Here is a 25,508-nt window from a genome sequence, read left to right as displayed (position 1 = left end):
TTTTTTTTTTGTAACAAATGTGGACATTTCAAGATGTGATCTTCCTTTAAATGGTGATGTATTGAAAAAAAATATTTTATGCATGGAAAAATTAACAGATATACCATTCCCATTTGTGGAAAATGAAAATAAATTCCCCCCCTCCTGGGCTCTAATAGCTGGTATTGCCCCATACAGTCTGTGTTTCCTCTAACCATCTAGGAATATCTGACATCGCCTCAGAGAAAGCTGTTCCTGCTCCTCCATGCAGAATTGTTTCAGCTGTGTGATGTTTCAGGGGTCCTGCCCGTGCAGTCTGTTTCAAATCCCCCCACAGCATCTCAATGGGATTCAGCTTCAGGCTTTGTCTTGGCAATTCCTGAAGCTTCCATTTCTTTCTTTTCAACCATTCCTTGGTGGATTTACTTGTATGTTTATTGTTATTGTCATGTTGCAAAGTCCACTTTTGGTTGAGTTTCAGGTTTTTGACAGATGGTCTCACACTATCCTCATGCACCCTTTTGGTACCATGAACATTTCATAATGGATTTTATGTCTGGGCCCAAACTAAGCAAAGCAGCCCCAAACCACAACTTTACCTCACCATAATTTACAGCTGATATTGCATTCTTCTGGTCTAACACTGTCTTTGGTTTGTTTAAATATGTCTTTTAGTACAGAGCACATTGTTCTAGAAATCCTGCTCTTTGCCTAGGTGTTGATAGATAGATAGATATGAAAGGTACTATATGATAGATAGATAGATAGATAGATAGATAGATATGAAAGGCACTATATAATAGATAGATAGATAGACAGATAGATAGATAGGAAAGGCACTATATGATAGATAGATAGATAGATAGATAGATAGATAGATAGATAGATATGAAAGGCACTATATAATAGATAGATAGATATGAATGGCACTATATGATAGATAGATAGATAGATAGATAGATAGATATGAAAGTCACTGTATAATAGATAGATAGTGTAAGAGATGGCCAGCAGCTCAGCCCAGCTGGGACGCCCCGATATGGAAGGATAGGGGAAGGCAGCTTTTTTAGAGCACTACGTCACCCTGAATGTTAGATGGCAGCTCCACTGGAGAGTAGCAGTGCCCGAAAGTCCCACAGGGCATCCTAGGACTTGGAGTTCGGTATCTCAGCCCTGTTGGGTGCTGTGGGTGCTGCTAAGGGGTGCTGTAGAAGGACCTGGAAAGTCATACTTCCCTCATAGCCTAAAAGTACTAGTGAGTCAATTGGACCGCGTGTCCTGAGTGTCTGTATGTTGGGTTTAAAGGGGTCACAGTGCCACCTAGCATTAACAATAGATAGATAAATAGATAGAAATGCACTATATAATAGATAGTTATAACTTTATTTGTCCTCAGGGGTAAACTCTAGTCTTGGCCTGATGTCCTCTCTGTTTTCCTCCTAGCACAGTAGCCCTGTACCTCTAGTTGCGTAGCCTCTTTCTAATAGTAAACTCATACACTTTGACGTCAGTACTGGCATGAGCTACCGGGAGGCCCCATGATGAAATTCTGGCCTTCTTATAGACTTATTTCAGCATCTTGCATTGTGCTGTCTGGATGAACTTGTTAGGGTGGCCCTGCCTGGACAAGTTGCCAGTTGTTTGAAATCTTTTTCACTTGTAGATGATCTTCCAGATAGTAGAATGGCTGATTTCTAATTATTTGGAGATCTTTTTAAATCCCTTCCTAGACTCATAAGTATCTGTAACCTTCATCCAGGAGGCCTCAGGGAGTCCTTTCAGTCTCTGTGTGGAGTTAACATAAACTTCAACATGACAGAACAAACCAAACTATTGTAAATGTCTGAGGTTTAAAGGAGACAGGTCAGACAAGACCTGAAGTAGTGATTAGAGTAGGCGTGTATACTTTTTCCACAAGTACGTAATTTACATTGATATTAATTCAATTTATGCATTTAAATTATATACAACAAGACGTGAAAGTGGCATGATGTTTAGAACATAAGGAATTTGACAAACGAGAGAAGACCATTCAGTCCTTCAGGCTCGTTTGTTTAGCTAATAGCTAAACTGTCCCAATATCTAATCCAGAGCCTTCTTAAAAGTTCTTAGGGTTTCGGTTTCACCTCCATTGTCAGTAGGTTGTTCCAGATTCCCATAATTCTTTTCATAAAGATGTCATTCCTGGTTTCAGTCTTTTTTGCACTTCCCCTTATTTTCCACTGATGTCTTTGGGTTTGTGATTCACTGTTAACTTCTGCTTAATCTACTTTATCCATGGAGAATTTTGAAGACCTGGATTAGGTCCCCGCACAGTCTCCTCTCTTTGAGACTAAACAGGTTTAATTCTCGAGTCTGTCAGAGTTGGACATGTCCTTCAGTCCCATGATGCTCCTGGTTGCTCTGCTCTGCACACCGTCATGTGCTGCTCTGTCTTTCTTGTAGCGTGGTGACCAGAACTGCACGTAACCCTCCAGATGTGGCCTCACTAGTGCATTATATAGTCTGAGCATAACGTCCCTTGACTTATATTTCAGTTTTTATGATATAATCTAACATTTTATTAGCCTTTTGAATCACTTCTACACATTGCTCAGATGATAAAAATGCTGTGCCAACATAAACCCCAAAATCCTTCCAGAGGTTGCCTCCTTATAGCTCGGTGTCTCCCATCTTGTATTTATAATTGATGTTCTTGTTGCCCATTTATGGCGCTTTGTACATTTCTACATTAAACTGTATTTTCCGGGTGTTTGCTCAGTTCCGAAGTTTGTCCGTGTCTTTTTAAATTGTTTTGCTTCCTTCTCAGTATTTTCCATTTCTCCAATGTTAGTATTGTCTGTGAATGTTCACAACTTTACTAACAATACTGAAGTGAATGCCATTAATATAAATCATCAGAGAAAGTAATAGAGGGTCCAAGGACAGACCCCTGAGGGACTCCGCTGAAGACTTCCCAACATTCTCCTCTTCTCTGTCCTCTTTATCTTCTGCCAGTTAACCAAAATGACGTCCAGTTTGGTAGGTTACCTCTGATGCCCACAGCTTCCATTTTCAGGATTAATCTTCAGTGTGGGACGGCTGAGTCGAAGGCTTTCTGAAAGTCCAAATCAAATATGGCGTATGCTTCGATTGGGTCAACTACTCCAGTTGCCTCTTCAGAAATTTGAAAACACTGGTTTGGCAGGACCCTCCTGTCATAATCTCAAGCTGGTTGTTATTTATCACTGTTTTATACAGAATCTTTTCCAATTTAATTCTTATGGTAGCTTCCATAGTTTTGCATGGTACACAGTTAAGACTTATTGGTCTGTAATTACCGGGATCCATTTTGTCTCCCCTTTTGAAGACTGGAGTCACATTTACAACTTTCCAGTCCTCAGGTACTTCTCACGTCTCAAATGACTGCTGCAATATACAGAAGAAAGGTTTAGAGATGATGTTCTTTTTAATTTTTGCTGTTATATAATTTAACCTTTATCTATGGATACTTTTTACTTTGCAAACCTACCGTCTATGGGGGAGGATTGAAAGCTTTAGATTTGTCAAAAACTTTGATCTCCGGTTTTCGACAAATCTCGACTTTTTAGGGTCCCCTGACACCGAAAACATTGATATCTTGATGATGGGTGTGTGTCTGTCTGTCTGTGTGTATCTGAGCTAAAACAGCTGGACGGAAAAAGACCAAACTGTTTTGAGATGACGATGTGCTGATTAGTTTTTGAGCCAAATCGTCCAAGAGAAAGAGTCGCTCTAGAGAACGCCTCAAATACCGTAATTCTGAAATTAATTATGAATTCTTCTCATCAAATGCCATCGTAATGACCTATTTTATGATCAAAAAGATCAGCATCAGAGTGGCAAATAATTACTGAAATGTTAGAGAATAGTTTGGGTAACTTGGTTCCTAGGACACAAAGCCTACCGACGCTCACGTCCGATTTTTTAAACCGAGTTGAGGTCTTGACATGTCCACATTTATTAAAAAAGGAAAAAAATAACATTCCCTGGGGTGTATTTACTTTTTCACATGACTGCTGCATCTGAAGTGTCTGCTGTACAAGTGGTCCTTCATGGTCCACCTATAAGTCCAAACTACTGATGATTACAAGATACTGAGTGGAGCCCACCTTCCCAGTTTTGACAGGTGAAAATGACAGCTTTCATTTCTTCTCGTATTTCATGTCTCTGGGAATCGACTGGGAGGAACGCAGAGGCGCTCTTACTCCTTTTTTTTTCCATACAAGAGGAGTTTTTTCTGGTCTTGTTAAGGAGTCAAGGCTGGGGGGCTAAAAAAAACGTGGCCTGTTAAAGCCCATTGAGACATTCCTTGTGTGATTTTGGGCTGTACAAGAAATCAATTGTTGTTGTTGTATTGCTATCCCCTTTCCTCATTATCCATGATGTCTCTGCTCCCTACAATACAACACTCCCCATTACTGTTTTTGTTCTTCTTTTCTTCTGTTTTTTTATCCATTCTATTTGTTCACACTTTTCCTTTTACGTTGAAGGCTCCTTTTCCATTTCCTATATGTATTTTCATTTTTTTTCATGTCTTCCATCCCATGACAGCATTCTTCCCAAATATTTAAAGCTCTTCACTTCTTCCTAGGTGTGTTCTCCAATTTTCATTGTTACAGCTTTTGCTGTTCTTTCTTTTGTTATGCACATCCCTTTTGTTTTCTTTGTATTGATCTTAATTCCATACAACCGGCACACATAATCTAATTTGTTCATTAGTTTCTATAGGCCTTCTTCATTGCTTGATGTTATTGCTTTTTTGTCTTTAAATTTTATCGATGTAATCTGTCTTCCTCCAACTTTCACCCATGACTTATTGTTTGGCAGCACTTCTTTAATTATTCTCTCAAGGTAGAAGTTAAACAGGGTGGGAGAGGGGGAGCCTCCCTGTCTGTTATCTCTTCCTATTTGACATAACTCTGTTAGTCCATACATGGTGCTTACTTTTACTGACTGGTTCATGTTTGGGTTCTCAATTAGTCTTCTGTTCCTCCAATCTATTTCTGAAGTGGTTACTGCTGTTCCTTTTCATCTTTTCCCACTTCTATGTGAGGTTGATGTCCTTGATCGGCCTTCTCCAAACACCTCGGTCCTGCACCTCCTCACCAGTCAAGCCCTTCAGATCTTCTTTTATTTTATCCATCCACTACTTTACTCCACCGCTTGTCTCATTTATTATTCTGTCCTTTTTCATAACTCCTTACGTCCATCTCCACATTCTCATTTCTGCCACATCTAACTTCTTCTCCTGTGCTCCCTTTACTGGCCAGGTATCAGCTGCATGTGTCATTGCTGGTCTTTCCACTGGCTTAAAAACCTGACCGTTAAACTTTACCTTAATTCTTCGATAACAAAATACTGTACTCCTGATACCTTCTTCCTGTTGTTTCATTCACACTGCACTCGGTGGGTTATCACTGTCTCTTATTTTCCATGTAGTATTACCACTAATCCTAGATTTTCAAACTTATCCACAATTTTCAATAGCTCTCCCTGCAGGCTAACTTCTGAATCCTGATCATCATTAAATCACATGTATTCTGTCTTTTTCCAACTTATCTTCAACCCTTTCTCTTCCAAAGCCCTTCTCCATTCTTCCAACTTTCTAGTGCTGCACATCACAATGTAATCAGCAAAAACCCTACACCAGGGGATCGGTCTTTTATCCCATGAGTCAACACATCCATGACCAGATGAAAGAGGTAAGGACTTCCCTGGTGCAGACCTCCTCTAACTGGGATCTTGTTTGTTACCCCAACACTGCTTTTAACCTGAGTCCTCACTTCGTCATACATATCCTGGACAACCCTCACACACTTCACTGGTCCTCCTTTATCTATCTATCTATCTATCTATCTATCATATAGTGCCTTTCCAGACTATCTATCAGTCTATGTATGTATGTATCTATTATATAGTGCCTTATCTATCTATTATACAGTGCTGTTCATATCTATTATATAGTGCCTTTCTTGTCTATCTATCTATTATATACAGTGGTGTGAAAAACTATTTGCCCCCTTCCTGATTTCTTATTCTTTTGCATGTTTGTCACACAAAATGTTTCTGATCATCAAACACATTTAACCATTAGTCAAATATAACACAAGTAAACACAAAATGCAGTTTTTAAATGATGGTTTTTATTATTTAGGGAGAAAAACAATCCAAACCTACATGGCCCTGTGTGAAAAAGTAATTGCCCCCTTAACCTAATAACTGGTTGGGCCACCCTTAGCAGCAATAACTGCAATCAAGCGTTTGCGATAACTTGCAATGAGTCTTTTACAGCGCTCTGGAGGAATTTTGGCCCACTCATCTTTGCAGAATTGTTGTAATTCAGCTTTATTTGAGGGTTTTCTAGCATGAACCGCCTTTTTAAGGTCATAGCATCTCAATTGGATTCAGGTCAGGACTTTGACTAGGCCACTCCAAAGTCTTCATTTTGTTTTTCTTCAGCCATTCAGAGGTGGATTTGCTGGTGTGTTTTGGGTCATTGTCCTGTTGCAGCACCCAAGATCGCTTCAGCTTGAGTTGACGAACAGATGGCCGGACATTCTCCTTCAGGATTTTTTGGTAGACAGTAGAATTTATGGTTCCATCTATCACAGCAAGCCTTCCAGGTCCTGAAGCAGCAAAACAACCCCAGACCATCACACTACCACCACCATATTTTACTGTTGGTATGATGTTCTTTTTCTGAAATGCTGTGTTCCTTTTACGCCAGATGTAACGGGACATTTGCCTTCCAAAAAGTTCAACTTTTGTCTCATCAGTCCACAAGGTATTTTCCCAAAAGTCTTGGCAATCATTGAGATGTTTCTTAGCAAAATTGAGATGAGCCCTAATGTTCTTTTTGCTTAACAGTGGTTTGCGTCTTGGAAATCTGCCATGCAGGCCGTTTTTGCCCAGTCTCTTTCTTATGGTGGAGTCGTGAACACTGGCCTTAATTGAGGCAAGTGAGGCCTGCAGTTCTTTAGACGTTGTCCTGGGGTCTTTTGTGACCTCTCGGATGAGTCGCCTCTGCGCTCTGCGGTAATTTTGGTCGGCCGGCCTATCCTGGGAAGGTTCACCACTGTTCCATGTTTTTGCCATTTGTGGATAATGGCTCTCACTGTGGTTCGCTGGAGTCCCAAAGCTTTAGAAATGGCTTTATAACCTTTACCAGACTGATAGATCTCAATTACTTCTGTTCTTATTTGTTCCTGAATTTCTTTGGATCTTGGCATGATGTCTAGCTTTTGAGGTGTTTTGGTCTACTTCTCTGTGTCAGGCAGCTCCTATTTAAGTGAATTCTTGATTGAAACAGGTGTGGCAGTAATCAGGCCTGGGGGTGGCTACGGAAATTGAACTCAGGTGTGATACACCACAGTTAGGTGATTTTTGAACAAGGGGGCAATTACTTTTTCACACAGGGCCATGTAGGTTTGGATTTTTTCTCCCTAAATAATAAAAACCATCATTTAAAAACTGCATTTTGTGTTTACTTGTGTTATATTTGACTAATGGTTAAATGTGTTTCATGATCAGAAACATTTTGTGTGACGAACATGCAAAAGAATAAGAAATCAGGAAGGGGGTAAATAGTTTTTCACACCGCTGTAGGGTCTTTATTGTGTTTCTATGTATATATTATATACTGCCTTTCCTGTCTAGTGCCGCTCCTATCTATGTATCTATTATATAGTGCCTTTCCTGTCTATTTATCTTACTATCTATCATGTACTGTAGTGCCTTTCCAGACTATCTATCAGTCTATGTATGTACGTATGTATGTATCTATTATATAGTGCCTTTCTTATTTATCTATTATATAGGGTCTTTATTGTGTATCTATTATATAGTGCCTTTCCTGTCTATCTATCATATAGTGCCTTTCATTTCTCTTTATTTATTATATATTGCCTTTCCTATCTATCTATGTGTCTTCACCATACATTTCGCGCTCCGGTTCACTGCGCTGCGGCGCTCCAGTCCGACTCCAGCGGAGTCTCTACCTCGGGCTTTGTCACGTGCTGTGCCGCGCCAATCCGCCCTCAGCTGCTACTCCATCCCGAGCTTTGGCACGCGCTGCTGTTTTCAGTCCCATTGTGAAGCTGAGGCTCTCAGTTTCCACTACAGGAGTACATGGATGTGTGAACTCGGCGCGCTGGGACAACTCTGTTTTATTCTTTTCTTTTTTAATCCCCGTTGAAGTGACTTCTTTATTTCCTTTGATTTTATTTTGCTTACGGTGTGAAGATGCTTCTATTGTTTGATGCACTGCTGTGTTTTTGAAACTCTCCGTTGCAGCGTCTCAATCTCAGCTCGAGTATCCCTTTCCAAAGTTTTGAAGTTGTTGTTCGCATTTTGAGGAAAAAAAAAAAGTTTGTTTTTCGAATCCGGGCCATCATGGCGAGGGGTGCACGGGACGTGTTGGAGGTGCGCGACCGTCTGCTTCCCCGGCGCACCCGTAGGATTAGCTGGGGAGCGAGTGGCTGTTGGAGCGCCGCGCTTTACCTCGCACTGCTCTGCTGCTGTGCCTTCTGCGACGCCGACTCGGAGTTTTCCATCTTGGAAGAGGCACAAGTTTTGGCGAATCAGATGAAGAAACTAGCGGCGGAGGAACTCGGCGTTTTCAACATGCAGGTAAGTAAAGGTTACTGGCCGGGGCGCCTTTGCAGGGGTCCGAAAGGGTTTGTAAAGTACCTGGGAAAAGTAGTCGTGTGGGTGGACTCACGCAGGTCAGAGAAGGCCGGGCTCACCGTGTGTATGGGTGTGAGTTGGGAAGAGGCGGAGGAGGGAGCCGAGCGACGTGCCGGGCTGGGTTTGAGAGTGTCGCAGCCGCGATGGTAGTCACCGACACGAGCCACCGAGCCAAGTGGTGTTAACTGTGGGAGTGGGACTTCAGAAATTCCAATCAAACTTTAAATTCATCGTCTAATCGTGGCGCAGAGAGGGAAAAAAATTCAACTCCGTGGACAGGTGTAGGCGAATTCTTTGAAGAATACAAATAAAACTTCTAGGATGTGTGTAGATAAGGTTATTAAGAAAAAAATCTTTTAAAAAGATTAAAAAGTTTGTGTGAACGAGACTTTGAATTACACTGAAAATTATAAAGATAGGAGTGGAATGAAACCGAGCGGGTGTGTGGAGTCGATCCTTGAGCCGCAAGAATAAAACGTGCGGGACACGTGAAGCAAATTATTTAGGGAATGCGAGTGAAGCTCACGCTCGGCTGCTGCGGAAAATGCAAGGAATAAACGGGAAAGAACAGTTTGAGGAATGGGAAGTTAGCGGATTGAGGGCAAATATAGGATGCAACAAAATGTAAAGGACACGTGTTGGCAAGGAATTAAGTAAAAGGCACAGGAGCGGCATAACGCGATTATTTAACAATCCAATATAGGACTCGAAGAAAAATAAAGAGCTCCATGTAAACGCATTCGTGTCGTTTGTTGAGTCTAAATTTGTACACGATAAGCGCACACGATAACGTTTAAATAACCTTTCTTATGAATTTCAGCATCACCTTTCGCTTTAAAATGTCAGTGAATGTTTGTCTCGGACCATAAGAAGAAATTCAAATCTTTGCAGAACTCTTCAAAAACGTGCGAACACACTAAGAGAAAATCGGAATGAGATCTCGCCGTTTTGAAAATTAATTACCTACTCGATTCGGGTATTTTGCACCATAGAATTGTTCTGTATTTGCACAGAAATCGTTTAGAATATTTGTTGGAAGACAGCGAGCAATTTATGCTTGTTTAAAAATGTTCAAGAATATAATTTTTTTAGACACATTATTTTCAAATTATATATGGTAAATAGTTCATAATTAGAAGCCTGCTTACTATTTATAATAAATCAAAGCTGCATAGAATTTATTGTTGCTTCAAAACGGCCAATGATATTTCTTTCTTTGTGCATTTCAGTTTTAATCTTTAATTAACTAAACCTTTAAAATGGAAATAGTGGGTCGTTTCTTAGCAGGGATCATGGCTTTGTAGATCCTAGTCACAGATGCATGCTTTGGTAAATTTTGCATTACAAATCCAGTGAACGAATAATACCTGAATTTTGCAGAATATATAAATAATATACTTTAGTACCTAGGGTGTTATACCGTGTTAGCCATTATGGATGTAGTGAGAAAGAAGTCAAGCAAATTGACACCTTTTATTGGCTTTCTAAAAAGATTACAATATGCAAGCTTTCGAGGCAACTCGAACTCCTTCTTCATTAAAATACGTTTTAGAGTCCCGTGGAAGAGTAGTATCTGAAATTTGAAAAATAAATAGCTTTTCTTCGAGATGGCTTCTGAATCTTTTGGAGGTGAAATTTGGCAAGGTGCATTTATTTTATTTTTTCAAAAATAGGTTTTCTGAATTTAGAAAAAAAAAAAAAAAAAACCGAAGACTTTGCAAGTTGCAATTTCCCTCAGTGCCTATTAATATTCAACTGATTGTTATCCTCATTGAGTTTTAATTGGTTTTAAGTAGCAGAGTTTTAGAAAGTAATAAATTAGTAAAACTGGTTTAAAGTGCCGAACTTGTGGAAAACAGCAGCAACCTAATCCATGGTAGAACTGCCGATATATTCCTGGGGTCCTTATTGTCACACATCCAGAGCACAGTCACGAGTCTTCTTTCTTCCTTATCTGAAACGGCTCCTTTGCCTTGAAGTTTGAATTACAATAGAATGCGACATTAAAGTGTTCACCTTCTGAAATTTTGCCATATTTATTGGTACAGCATAGTAACATGTTCTGCTCAAAAGTCTTATTTGGGTTGGTTTTGAGTACAAATTACATCGTTTTTTGGGGTCCGAATGTGCTTTGGTAGAATTCCTTATTTATTTAAGCGTGTCTGACCGATTAAGATAACCTCGATTGAAATCCGTCAGCAGCTAATCTCCCTAAGGAATCATTGGGAATGAAAGCCACTTGCATTGTTTGTGGCATTAACATAAATCAAGCTGTACACGAGGACAGGGGAAGCTCACAAAAATGAATAGAGTACTGTGTACGATTTTCAAAAATTAAAACATTTTCCCCACACTTGAAGCTTTAGTAATAGAAATTCTCTTAAGGAATAAGCATGGTTTCAACAAAGTAAATTTTCTTTAAATAATAGTGATGCAAGTGGAATTGTTTCAGTTTCAAAATGTAGTCAATTCTTTTTTTTTAGGTCTCTTCATAGGCAGTTAAAATACATTACATTTAATATAACAGACGAGTGCATGCACACCGCAAAACACGCCTCGCTATATGGGGGGCATAAATACCCACCAGACCGCAGATAGGTGTCCGTCGCAAACAGGAATGTGGCTTTGAAACAGATTTGTAATTTAAGAAACCTGCGGTGGTTTGTGCCAGAAACGCCTTAAAACACTAATAAGTGTGAAATATTATGGAAAATCGTCATTTAATAGCAGTAAGTCATAAATGAAGGTTTTATTTTGGAACCTGTTGTAAAACTTGCTATTTTATAGTTTTTTTCCCTTTATTTCAAATTAATAATAAAAATCAAGACAAGCTTATTTGTCAATTTAATGTCAAATTTAGAGATTTGCTTAACCTTATTATTGAAGTATTTGGTTTTATAGTTGTTAGATCTGCTGGGTAATTCCTGAAGGTGGTTGAAACTGAATTCATTGATCCCATTTTTACTGTGTACATTGACAGTTCATACATAGCAGCCTTACTGCTTTCCCTCCTTTATTTTCCTAGACATTCATCATGTCACTTGGGATTTTGTATGTTTATTCACACTGTTGGTGTAACGCTCTTTACATTCTTTATGGGTGATCGAGAGACGGACCGGGCAGTGGGATTTGGTCTGGAGAAAGGCTGACTTTGATTATGTCCGCTTCTATGTAAGTTGAAACACACACAGCAGAATTACCAATGTAAAATGAACTCTGCTGAAGTAACTCTTCAGACATACTCTTTTGAGAACATTGTTTCCATATATACACTTTATAAAGTGTTCATTTAACTTTGGCGATTGTGCTGCACATGTATAATGTGTTTGTGTCTTTTTTTTTTATGGCCTCCAGGTGTTGGCCCTTTTTATTTCAATGGAGTTTGATGTGTGAACTGCGATTTGAATGATTTTTTTTTTTTTTGCCTTTAACAAAAAGAAGTTTGTTGCACAAGTGTCCGACTTCATTGTCGTCTGGAGTTATTCTGTGACTGGCCTCGATTCTGTGTTGTGTATGTTTAAATTTACAAGGTTAGAGAAGAGCATTTTTGTGCAAGAGTTTAAAATTCAAGATTAGTGTGTGTGTGTGTGTGATCCACGTCGTGTTTAACCTGACGGTCTTGTATGCACCAAACATCAATGACTTCTGTGGTAAAAAAAAAGAAGACCAAAAAAACAACAACTTTTACCGTGTAGTCTCGAGCGACTCACGAGCACAATGTGATGACACCGAAAACTCGGGGAGCACAGAAACACATTTGAAGACCTGAAAGCGAGAGCAGAGCTGACCGGCCTCAGGAAGATGAGCCGTCGTCTTCTACTTGCTTAACATCTTTCATGTTCCTTTCCTTAATACATTTTCAGTATATCGGTAAAAGAGCCAACTTGTTTGTAAAGCCTGTGTTGAATGTCAAAAATATTGGTATCGAAGGATAAAAATGATTTCAGATGTCAAGATGAAATCGGATGGCATATCCCGCCAGTGTAGGGTCTCCTGGGTAGCCTGGGCCTCGCCGCTGGTGTCATTTTGAGGAATGGGATTATCGGGGCTTGCTGTTCTTCCATCCACGGCTCTATTCAGGGCACTTTGCTTTTTCTGCTACGGCCGTGTTTTAAATGTGACGCTAGGCCCGTTGCCCGCATGCACTGCTATTTAATGCTCCCAGCCATTTTAATGCTTCTTGTTAAGAGTGAGAATTGAAGATGTGAGTTTCAAAATCTGCTAATTACACCTTTTATGTACAATTTAGTGACTTTTCTTGTAGTCGGTCATGCGCCGAAAATATGTTTGAGCTTCAAAACCTGCTAATTGCAACAGTGTAGCGCTATAGTTAGTTAGCAGATTTTGAAACTTAAACCCCAAAGTGCAGACCCAGATTTTCCTATTTATCATTTGTACTTGGCTGATTTTGGAACTGAGCTCTTCAATTGTTTAGAGGGCTTGAATTTCATGTGTGAGTCGGAGGGGCAGTTTATCCCAACGTCACAGCAAATATAGGGGTTGGTTTGGTAGTGGAATTTATTAAGGAAGATATGATCATCATGGACTGGCTGATTTATCTTAATGTGCAAGCGTATATAAAAAAAAAAACTCTTCACGACTGCTTCCTCTCCAGTCAGTGAGAAATACTAAAAATCAGTACTGATAATGAAAACATTACCACTACACGAGTCGCTGAGCACAGAGGTGATTCAGGATATTTCTATTTGCACAAACTCTTTCATGACGATACGTTTCTTCAGATCAAATTTGTCAGAAAATCGCGTTGTCTGTTTGACGTGTGCTGCTGTGAGTTTTGTCTCCGTCAGTACGTGGAGCAGACGTTACTTGCTGACTAATATTTAATGGACGGGTCAAATGAATTCTAACTTTCGATGTCACAAACTGCAGATGCTTTCATTTTTCCAATCCTGTCCTTCTTTTTTTCTATTTGTCCCACCATTATGTGTCAATTTAAGGTCACTTTCAGAATTCCTATTGAGCAGCCTTTGTTTTCCTGTTTAATCAGACTTTTTATTGTTCCGCCTGTGCAAGAATCCAAATTTATCAATGGACTGTGACTGTAAAGGTGGTAATTCCGGCTCCCAGTTAAAGGTGGCATGTCATTTACATCTGTACCTTTTGAAATGAGTGTCATAAGTGCTGTCGCCACGTTAAGCACATTTTATTTATTTTGGCTTCCAAAACCTAACAAAATATCGCAGTTTAGCTTTGGGTGGTCTGCTCTTTTAGTAGCCTTTCTGCAGTTGTATGTATGGACTGGCGAGCTTTGTTGGGCTGAATGGCCCGTTCTCGTCTAGATTGTTCTAATGTAGCTAACACATTAAATGTCATATCGCTGGAGAGCTTTGTCTTGTGCATCACAGCATTACAAACTGAGCCACACAAATGTCTGGCCTGTGTGCAAGATTTCAAACCTCAACATACAGCGCAGCTCATTTTGTCACCATTGTAAATGGAGGCGTCTGTGTGAGGGTGGCATCCCGTCAAAGGATGGTCCCTGCGTCGTGCCCAGTGCAGCCAGGATAGGCAGCGACTCCCAGCGACCGGCGAGGAAGTGGATGGGAGAGGTAGACAGAGGACTGTAGTCCTGTTTGTAACAATCGGAGGTTGAATGTAAAGCCTTTGTTTCTTTGTTCGGCCTGCCTATGGAGAGCTAATCTTGTCAAATCACTCAAATGAGCGACACTACAAGGTGAAATGATTGTTCAATTCTTTATTCTCAATATTTTTGCTCCTCAACTAATTCCATAATGGGATAAAAGTGGCAATAGTGAGTTGTTTTTTTTTTGGCCTTGGAAGTGGATTATCTCACATTATTCAGTTAACCCTTGTTGGATTTTATTTATTTAAACATTTTGTTGAATTTATTTAAAATCAAAAACGTTCCATACAAGCAAGTCAAGTTTTACAAAACTAAGTTTGAATCAAATCAACCCCCCACCCATAGGAGAGAGATTAAAATATGAAGTGCGATAACGGTAATCCTGTGGCGAAATTCAGACCTTTTCTTTAATGAGAAGATATTCAGTTTAATCAATCAATCAACATTTATTTATATAGCACATATTCATACAAAAAAATGTAGCTCAAAGTGCTTTACAAAATGAATAGAAAAATAGAAGACACAATAAAAAATAAGCATAAGTCAACATTAATTAACATAGAATAAGTAAGGTCCGATGGCCAGGGTGGACAGAAAAAAAAAACTCCAAAGGCTGGAGAAAAAAATAAAATCTGTAGGGGTTCCAGATCACGAGACCACCCAGTCCCCTCTGGGCAATCTACCTAACATAAATGAAACAGTCCTCTTTGTATTTAGGGTTTTCATGGAAGGACCTGATGATGATGGTCACGTAGACTCCTGGCTTTCAGTCCATCAGTGTTGTTTAGTTTAGTTCAGTTTAGTTGATATAAAGATCAGACATTTTAAAGCAAAGTATCGTCTAATGCGGGAGTCGCCAAGTCCGGTCCTGGAGGACCACCGTGGCTGCAGGTTTTCATTCTAACCCTTTTCTGAATGAGTGACCTGTTTTTGCTGCTAATTAACTTCTTTAGAACTCATTTTAATTGTTCTTGAAGACTCGGACCCCTTAATTGTTTTGTTTTCCTTAATTAGCAGCCAAACAATAATGACATAAAAAATGAGCCGAAACAACTGATGTCCAAAGTACAATATCTGAAAATAAAGAAAGGTGAAGGTCTCGGGAATGGTGATCTGCTCAGGTCCACGTAAAATTTGACCAGAGCTCTTAGAAAAGAGAAAATCAACAATTTCAGAAATGTCTGCTATTGCACCACGAGAGCAGCAACAAGTCACGAAATTAAAGATCGGGTTTAATTAACGACAAGAACTGGCACCTCATCAAGCAGCTGGTTGGAGTTTGAGGCCCTGACTGAGTTGGTCTTCTGTTGGCTCCCTCACTTCACATTTCATTTCTGTTTGGGTGCCAATTCAGAGGAGCAAATCTTAAAAAAGTAATTAAACTAAAATGAATTCACAAGAAGTTAATTAGCAGCACAAACAGGGCACTCATTATTAAAAAAAGGGTTAGAATGAAAACCTGCAGCCACGGTGGTCCTCCAGGACCGGACTTGGTGACTCCTGGTCTAATGCATAATTTTAAATGAGCCAACATTTTTAAGCTAATTTAGGATTGCTGTGGGCCAGAGCTTAACCTGGCAGCATTGGGTACACACCGGATTGGGCGCTATAGCCGCCAAAATTCCAGATTGCTATATAGTTAAAAAATGTCCCCAGTACAACACTTGCCTGTGAACGTTCAGCCACTTGAGCAGTTTTCATAGCAGGTATTCACCTCTCTTGATCGGATGGATGTAGAGTTGTTTTCACTAACTATTCCTGCCAGCCACTGCACTACAAGACGTATCGTCTTTCCGTTCCACCTTCCTGTTTGCACTGGCCACACAATGCTCTGGGTAATACTATTAAGTGTTAGGCTCACGTATTACACGGATAACATACAAGTCCTATTACATCCAAGATGCAAATACATCAACACAGAATCACATTTTCCCATTTCCTTTCTGCATGGGTGTTTGAATTGTTAAACTAGCCATGTTACCTGTCATAAATGGGAAATGGAGCCAGTAAATAAATAAATAAATAAATGCATATCACTTGCCCTCCATGTACCTTCTGTGCCTTTCCTTGAGTCTGCACCTATCTTGACCGACACCGTCTCCTGTATACCCTGCTTCTCAGACTCTCACTTCGAGGTGCCTCGCTTGCCTCCTGTTTGCTTTTATGCTTCCCGTCTTTGAAGGTGACTCTCAGTGTGGCTTCTATGCCTTTACTCCACCTCGGCTGTCTCACACTTCCTCTTTTGATCACATCGCCAAAGTCAAATTGACCAATAGGATTGCTCAGAGGGACTGGACATGCATACAGACCTTAGTACATGTAGTAGATGGGTGTGTTTGCATATTCTCTAATTTTAATAGTTTTTTAAGACAGAAGAAATTTTATCCATAAGAAGAGTTTAATCCGGTGCCACCAGTGTATTGCCCTTTTCTAGCAGAAACCATCTCTTAACCAAGCACATGTCCATTGGAGGGCTGTTTCACAGACACACAGGCATTGCTCACACACTCTCACAGGTTCAGCCTAACCAGCACATCTTTGGGATGTGGAAGGAAAACCCAGCAGGTACTGTAATGCCCGTGTGAAGCTTGACCAGCTGCGGTATTCAAACCCAGGACTCTGCCACTGCAAGTCAGCAGTGCTAACCACTGTCCCTGTTTGTAAGTAAATATGTCCAGTGTTAATGTCCTATACCTCACCTCGCGTGTACTGTACAGGCGGTGAGCGATCATAGTGACTATCCATCCATTTATTCACCTTTCCTCGTGTGCTGTTTGTAACTGTCACTTGAGTACACCTCCTATTGTAACTATGATCGTTGTTTTAAATAGCCTGTAATAGAGCATTAGATATAGGATTTGAGTGCCAGTTTTGTTACTGTATGTGTGAAGTTGTATCTGTGTCTTCAGGGGCTTTTCTTTCATGTAGTAAAGGTTTGTCAAGTTGGCTTAAGGCTAGTTGGGTTGGTGTTGATGCAGTATGGACAGTGTGAAGGATGTACAGGATGGCACTGGTTCTCATTTATTGCCTTGGTACTGGAATAAACTCTCCCTATTTGCTTCTATGCGTTACTGGGTTGATTATGGACTTACTGGAGACCATGGCAGAAAGACAGATCATGGCAGTATTTGAAGTAATGCTACCCACCATCTTCATGATCTACTCCTCAAGAGGTGCTACAAGGTATGTATGGTAGTCAAATTGTACATTGCCCTCTTCCATTGTGCCCATCTTCCTCCTAGCCACATATAACAGATATGCCCGCAAAGCAACACATTTTCTTTAGAACTTTACACTTGGTGGATTGTGTGAATAGCTCTGGGTGTTGTGCTTGTTTCTTAGTTTGCTTTGTGAGTTTAAGTCCCAGAATGCTGTGGCAGCAAGTGAAATTCTCCATGGCAATTACTGAAGGTCGATCGGTCGATCGATTGATTGTTGCATCAGCTGGCTTACCAAACCTGACCATGCAGAGACGCCTACATTTAGGAACATCTTCTTCCCGTGATGCTTATGGACTGATCAATGTAGTTTGTGCATGTTCCTGGCTTGATACTATTGTATACATTCCCTAAAATCTCCAGCCAAGGCAACTTGCATGGTTGTGGAGAAAATTAATGGTAAGGGCAACAAATCTTTGACAGTTGAGTGTTCTCTGGTTTTGTTCATACTTTTCAAAGAGTCCACAATACCCTCAAACCAAATAACCCCATGCATGTGTACTTGAAGATCAGAATCCAGTAAACCCAACCTGTATATGGTGTTGGGTTTGAGCCCAGGGCACTGGGTCCATGAAGCAGCAGTGATTACCACTACACCATAGTTTTTATTTCCCTTTTATTTGTAATCTACAGTTACTATGGCTCAGCCCCTCAAACCGCCAGTTGGGACCGCTATCTGTTTTTTCCATACATTACTGCTACCAAATAATAAAATGATTAAGTGGAAGCACTTTGTTGTTTGAACGTGGGCTGTGGTTGGATTGGCTTGGCCATTCAGTTGTGTCAGCCTGACAGTTTGGTTGGGGGGGGGAGAGCCTGTGCTGGCTGTATCTCCATCCATCCATTATCTAACCTGCTATATCCTAACTACAGGGTCACGGGGGTCTGTTGGAGCGCAAGGCAGGAAACAAACCCCGGGCAGGGTGCCCACACACACTAGGGACAATTTAGAGTCGCCAATGCACCTAACCTGCATGTCTTTGGACTGTGGGAGGAAACCCACACAGACACAGGGAGAACATGCAAACTCCACGCAGGGAGGACCTGGGAAGCGAACCCAAGTCTCCTAACTGCGAGGCGGCAGCGCTACCACTGCACCACCGTGCCGCCCGGCTCTGTCTCTCCATTTTATAAATCTACTGTAGCAACTTTTCTGTTCATTTAGATGTAAGACCATTTTTATACTTGCCTGTCTACTGAATACAGCACCTTTTCTTGCTTTCTTTTCTGTTTGTTGATTATAGCACCCATCGTGCCCATCCATCCATCTGTCTTTCTTAGAAGTACTACTTCTGGCAGAAAAAGTGTCAATTTATTTTCTGTATGTCAGTTACAGACCCATCTTCCGTGTCAATTTTGTTCACGTGTTAAAGGTTGATGATTCATTCTTGAAAGCATCTTGTTTTTCCACATGTGGTCTTCTCCCAGTGCTAATTGTGTCATATATACACGGAATAGAAAATTTAAGAAGCCTGTAATTAAGTTCCTCTGACCTTGAGAATTGAGTTCAGATTGTAATTTGCTGTTCCTTCTTTTCTTTCATTTGAAGTAACCCTTACATTTTCTTGTCTGGCCTCCCCTAAGAAGTAGCCATAAACATGTTAAAGAATTCTTCACAAAGTGAGACTTAAACATATTATTTGCTCCAGTGCCGCCCTGGCAGCGGAGCCTTTATGAATGAATAGGAGTTGTTCCCTGACATGTTTACAAGAACAGTACATCTTAACGGGTGATCGGTGACTTAAAAGACCAAATCAGCCATGCTGGCCCCTGTACGGCTTGCTTTTTCTCAATAAAGTGTCCATTTGAACTTTTCCCTTCCCTTGATCCCCCTATATCTGTCCACATTATGGCACTCAAGCTTTAATGGAATCATCTCTGCCACAGGTGGCATATCCTTTTCCGTGATGGTTGGAGAGCTTCTTCCCTTCTGCTTTCACAGTTGTCTTTGTGCATCTTCCTGGCTCAGACTCTGGGGACTAGCCCACAAGTGTTGGCTAACTTCGAGCTGGACTCCCATGATGGTTAGTGAATGCCTGGACGCCATTAATAAGCTCATTAGCCTTTTAAGGCTTGCATTGCTGCTAGACTTTGGCTGTGAAAATGGTTTGGATTTTTAATATTTACTAACATCAAGCTTCTTGTATTACTATTATATTTCATGATATTCTGTCATTTAATTTTATCCAGTTAGTATATTAAAGTGTCCATTGCCTGTGATGAAGCATGATTAATATTTTTAGAGACTAATAATATGGCATTATGATCTGTGAGTTAACAGAATGCTACATGCTTTTTTTATGGTAATTGCATTTCTGAATCTCCAATTCATAGCTGTGTGCCTCTGGGATGGTTTTACTTTGTTTAGGGTTGCCAGTGGATCCTATTAACCCTAAATTGGGTGAGCAGGTTACAGACTCTGTAAATGGATGGGTTATTCCTGTTTCATTAATAGTATTAATTCTGAAGCTTGTTATTTTCTGTGTTGCTTCACATTATTTTTCTTCCATGCCTTTCATGTTTCAGGTTGGCTACTGGTAATGAATGGCTCAAGGCAGACTACTAGCCTTGAAAATGATCAAATGCACACAATGCTCCCCAATTGGGTCGTCTAATAGCTACATGTTTTGGAGTAAGGCATACACTTAGTTTGCTAGTTGGACTCTACGCAGAGGCCATCACAATTTTAACCTTTTACATAGGAGCTGAACAATGACTAGTATAATAGGAGTAATTGGACAACTAGATGGTGCGCAGGTTGGAAAGGATAAAAATAAGACAAGACCACTAATTTCTAACACTGGGGTGCCAAGATTGATGAAATTGCATCTTGAATATTCACACTCAACTGGGCCATGCGATGACCAGTTCTGTGCAACACATGATCTCTATGTCTGATCTACATCTGTAGGGTCAAAACATGCAAAATGTACACATTGCTAAAATTATTAACAGTTACTTCCAGGAAAGGTGGTTTTCATAGTAAACTGATGATTCAGTGCTGTGCATTTGAGTTGAAGATCCGTCACTCCTCCTCATTTCATTGGTCAAGAATCCTGTCTTTAGTATTTTAGCAAATAATAAACACATTGCGCACGTTTAACTTTATGTATATCAGATGTGGATTATACTACGCCAGTTATGTGAAATTTTTCACGTTTGCCATTGTCCAGAACTGGTCACCTCAGAGCCCTGTTGAGTGTGACTATTCAATATGTAATTTCGCCAAGGAGAGTTAAAATTATTTTTTTTTTCTTGGCCACCACTACAAACTACATGGAGAGAGTAACATTTAAAAAAAATGGTAGAGTATTCCTTTAAGGTTGCATGTGTTATGTTTTTGCTAAATCGGTAAAGGGGGTAAATTCACCCCATTTTGTTTAATCCAGTATTTTATTCTTTAATAACTAGGTCACATTGCAGTGCTTTACTGGTGCCCAACTGTACAAACTTATCTCACACTCTGGCAACCTTTCACATGGTTCTTTTTTTTTTTTTAAACCCTGCACTACTTCTTTTTTTATACTTGTTAGTAGAATTTTTAAGTTGCTGTTAATGAAAGTGTTTACCAAATATACAATTAGGAGGAAATGCTTAAAGCTAATTACAATGCAACATTTGGTACATTTAGTAACTCCATTTGTGCAACATAAATGTACTTGTACAAAATATAGATTGGCACTGAAATTGTGTTTTTAGCACCCATGGAAAAGAAAGGAATGTAGTGGAGTAGATGGAAATAAAGGGGTCTGGGTGTGGGGGACTAAAGTTAGGTGTGCAGTGTAATAATAAACGATTTCTGTATGGGTTTCTTAAGTGTATTACAGGCATGTGAAGCGTCTCTTTTCCACTTTTCTTTTTGATCATCTATTCTTTCCTTGGACAGAAAAAAAAATATATTTTTTAATTATGAATTGTGGCGTTTTTCCACTGAAGGCTACTTAAGTGCATGAGTCACATGCTGCATGGTAGCATATAATGTGCATGTAGTAGCACTTAGAACTTTTGTGCACATATAGTACAATATTTACTTTCTTTTGAATATTCAAATCCAAATTTTTGTAAAATTTGGCCACCCTAATGATTGAAATTGTGATATTCAGGATGCAGCATGTGGCATTGCTAGTATATGGAAACAAGCATTGCTAGTTACTCTAGGAAATTTGCTGGTATTGCTTAATCCAATCTTCAAGGGAAGTAATTACAATTATTAAGTTGCTGTCTTTGTTAAGAGGTCACAACACACCTAAGTTGTCAAAGGTATTTATTTCATTTCATGTGGTGTTGCTGTTCTTGCATCATGTTATTGGGATGCCAAAATGGCCATCCTTTCGTTCTGCTCCCAGTGAACAAAACTTGAAATCGGTACAGAAACTCTGGTTTATTCTTTTAATTATTTTCTTGATTTGATTTAGTTAAGGTCACCACTCCAGTTACAGAAGAGTGGCTCCTGTGTGGTGTTCCTGCCTTGCACCCAATGATTGCTCCAAGCTACCCCTTGAACCTGCTCTGAATAAACAAGCTAAGAAGATGGGTGGATAAATGTATGGATTTGGAGAACAAGTGTTGCACATTACTAGTTTGTTTGTTTATGATGAAAAATGACCGTGAGGCCAACATTTTACTTTGTGAACCGCATGGCACTTAGTGGGCAGCCTTGCTTTGCTGGCATATGTTTAAAATGTCAACAGATTATTCTGATATATCCTAAGTGATCGTCATGTCAGACCCAATAGTGATTATGTTTTATCTTTTTTTAACCCTAGCGTTGGTACCAGTATGATGGTAAATTTCTTTGTGAATCCATAAAATTTTCACGTTTACTGATGCAAATCTAAAAATGTTAGCTTTGGATGGGAAACCAAAAAGATAGCTATTGCATGCATTTATTTTCTTGGCCTGCTTTTTCTATCTGAATATTGCTGGGAGCTGGAGCTTTTTCAAGCATCCTTTTAATTTAAAGCTGAAACTATGTCTGGGAATATTAGTACTTTTTATTTGGCTAAGACCTTTCTTCAAGGAGACTTGCATGATCAGGATACATTACAACCTCTAAGCTGCCTGTGCTCCCTCTTTAAAAACATTTAGATGACTGGCTCAGGGTTACACAAAGCCACTGGTGGTAATTGTAATGTCAGCCTCTGGGTTTAAAGTCCAATGCTGAACACACAAGAGCACAAACCAAACCTTATATGCCAGTAACCTGTCTGGGGTTTGAAGCCATGAAACTGAAGCAGTACTACCAACCATTGCCTTATTGTGCTGTAATGGAATATTTTAATCAAGAAATTAATCTCATTTTTTTGCCTTGAAAAATGTGTACAGGCAAGGGCAATTTATAAACTGTTTTTTTTTTTCCCAGTATTTTATAAATTATTCCCCTAGCCTAATCTAATTCAGTAAAATCAGGAATTAAATGCCTTTCAAAGCCAGGCCATTCAGTACTGTAAATCCACTCCACAGGCATGACAGTGTGGATGGTATTAATTTCATCCATGGCTTATTTAAATCTTCAGATGATGCTACAAGAAACCTGGAGCACTTGATTCCATGAAACAGCCATCATAATGCAGAGTGCATGGCTTAAAATGAACTTGGTGTTAACAATAATATATATCAAGAAGACATTGTATGATTATGAGCGGGTAGAAGAATTCTTTGCCAGACCGTGTTGCATTAGTTTAATACAGGAGCAAGTAGGGTGAAATGACACCTTTTATTGGCTAACTGAATAGATCAAGACACCTTTTATTGGCTAACTAAAGAGATCTATTGATCTATTCAGTTAGCCAATAAAAGGTGTCATTTCACCCAACTTTCTCCTGTATCCGTCCATGGCTAACACAGTACAACACTGTACTGCATTAATTTAAGGCACTGTTCAGACACCGGTCCATGTCTTGCCTTTGCCTTGTGGCATTGATACATCATTTAAATATTCAGTGCAGTTTAAAGGTGAATTATGCAATATGAGTAGTGCGTCAGGTGATGCATTTTACCAAAGGTGTTCCTCGATTTTTGATAATTTTTTTTAGAGATGTAGTTTTGAGGCTAGATCCTTACATTCTCTCTCACATGCACCCATTTTATATAAATAAAACCTGTCAAAAGTGGTTATTCTATAATTTAAGCTAGGGGTTGCTTTAGAAACTGTCTTTTTTAGATGGCTTATTTTTAGTGCATTCCTTAACTATTCACTGTGCCCGTCTTGTCGATGTTATTGCTGACCATAGTGTGTGCAGTTTTAAAAAAATACTGGCTTCACCTATTTAGAAATAATAGAAGGCACAAAGGGCACAAAAGAAAGTGATGGTGAACAGAAAAACAACAAGCAATAAACATTTGACAAACTTACTGGTTATTTCTGGGCAAACTGAGCTATAATGATACCTATAAAAGTAATAAGTGTCTTCTGGTTTTATTAGCAGTAGCTGCACAGGTGAAGTGCCAGGCAGGCTGTGCTAAGTTGCATCCCTCAGTTTCCACAAGTTGGTTAATCGGTGTTTGGTCTGAATGAGCTTATAGTGGAAGTATTTTACAGCACTAAAGGAGGTACCATTAGAATGAGCAATGCCCTCACAAGCTTTTATGGCTGATGCAGCTTTTCAGTCAGTCTTAAGCTGTCTGGCTGGTTATCAAGAACTTGGAAGCAGCCCTAACTACTCTGTAATTATAATAGCCATGACAGTTGTGTCTACAAACTCCCTAAGGGAATATTTCCTCTTACCTCGATCCATGCCAAATAACCCAGCTGAATGTTTGTTTTTATTTTTGTGTATTTGTGTGTGAATGTGTACACTAACATTAATCAAGGTGCTATTAAATTGATTTAAACATATAGCAGTTTGCAGCATTAGTAATGTCTTTACTATTACTGATTGAAGAAATGACTGATTTGTAATTTATTATTGACATAGGATTGCAAAGGCCAATTTTCAACTGCCATTACTTCAGTGTCCGTATGGTAAACACTCTTAGCTTATCCTTAGTGATTTTAAATGCTAATTGATTATTAGAGACCCCTTTGTTATTGTATTAGCACAGCAGAAACTTGTTGTTCTGCTCAGTTAAGCAAGTCATTTGGGTTTCAAGGCACTGAAGTTGCACAAGTTTGGTTATGGGCTCAGAAACATCTCAATGAAACCACTTTCTCAAGAATGGCATCCATCTGTTGTGCTGTGAAATGAAGGTTATTTCATGTGACAGATTTCCAAGACACTGAAGGTTTCATAAAAATGTGTCCTCTGTTCTCGTGAGAGGAGATGGCAAAAAGGGTCTAACTAAGAGAGAAAGAGAAGTTGAATGCCCAGCTGCATAAGAAGACAGGAATATAAGTGTGTAGTTTGTGAAACGGACTTCTTACGGGACCTTAGTTGGCTGTTTCCTTAAATGATGCCAAATACCTGTGGCCTCTGCAACAGTGAAAACACAACTTAGACTCATCCGTCCATAATATGCTTTTCCTGTCATCTTCTGTCCAAAGTCAGAAATCTTTTGTCCTTTTTATTTGCCCGTTTCAAATAAAGCATTTTCTTTGAAAGGCCCGAATCCTCTTTTTTTTTTTTTTTCTTCTTCAACAGAATGTCATGATATGGTGTTGCTTGTTGGATGGCAGCGGGGCAGACACTTTACTTAGATGCGTGCAACTGGAGATAATGGAAAGTGCTTTCTCCAAAATTTCTGGTCATAAATATCCTATGTGAATGTGATTGCGATGCCAGTGATGATCTGGGCTGTTTTATCCATCTGTGCCAATGCCATGTGTTTATTTGCCATATGAAACTCCAGTTCAGGTAGTTAGTATGCTGTCTAATGTGCTTCTTTAGGAGTTATTGAAGGTCTGAGCAATAGTGATAGGCATTCAGATGCGTTTTACTAATTTGGTTCTTTTAAACAACCTGTTTAAGTGAATTGATTCATTGGATTTGTTTAAGTAGTCAATAGGATGCAGGGCTGATGGCAGTGTAAAGAAAAAAAAACCCTTTTGAATGAGTCACTCA

The 25,508-nt window shown here is 39.6% G+C and overlaps 1 protein-coding gene across 1 annotated transcript in view; it reads left to right on the top strand.

The window, feature by feature from the left end:
• Positions 1-7,894: 7,894 nt before the first annotated feature.
• Positions 7,895-25,508, top strand: part of cachd1 (cache domain containing 1) — a 247,090-nt gene continuing 229,476 nt past the window's right edge. Inside the window, exon 1 of the mRNA XM_039736092.1 lies at positions 7,895-8,628. Coding sequence (XP_039592026.1) covers positions 8,392-8,628 — 237 coding nt within the window. The 5' untranslated portion in view covers positions 7,895-8,391. The remainder of the gene's footprint in view (positions 8,629-25,508) is intronic.

Source organism: Polypterus senegalus, chromosome 14 (assembly GCF_016835505.1).
Source record: "Polypterus senegalus isolate Bchr_013 chromosome 14, ASM1683550v1, whole genome shotgun sequence".
Classification (NCBI taxonomy): domain Eukaryota; kingdom Metazoa; phylum Chordata; class Cladistia; order Polypteriformes; family Polypteridae; genus Polypterus; species Polypterus senegalus.
Note: the sequence above shows the minus strand (reverse complement) of the source record. Positions and strands in the feature narration are given on the sequence as shown.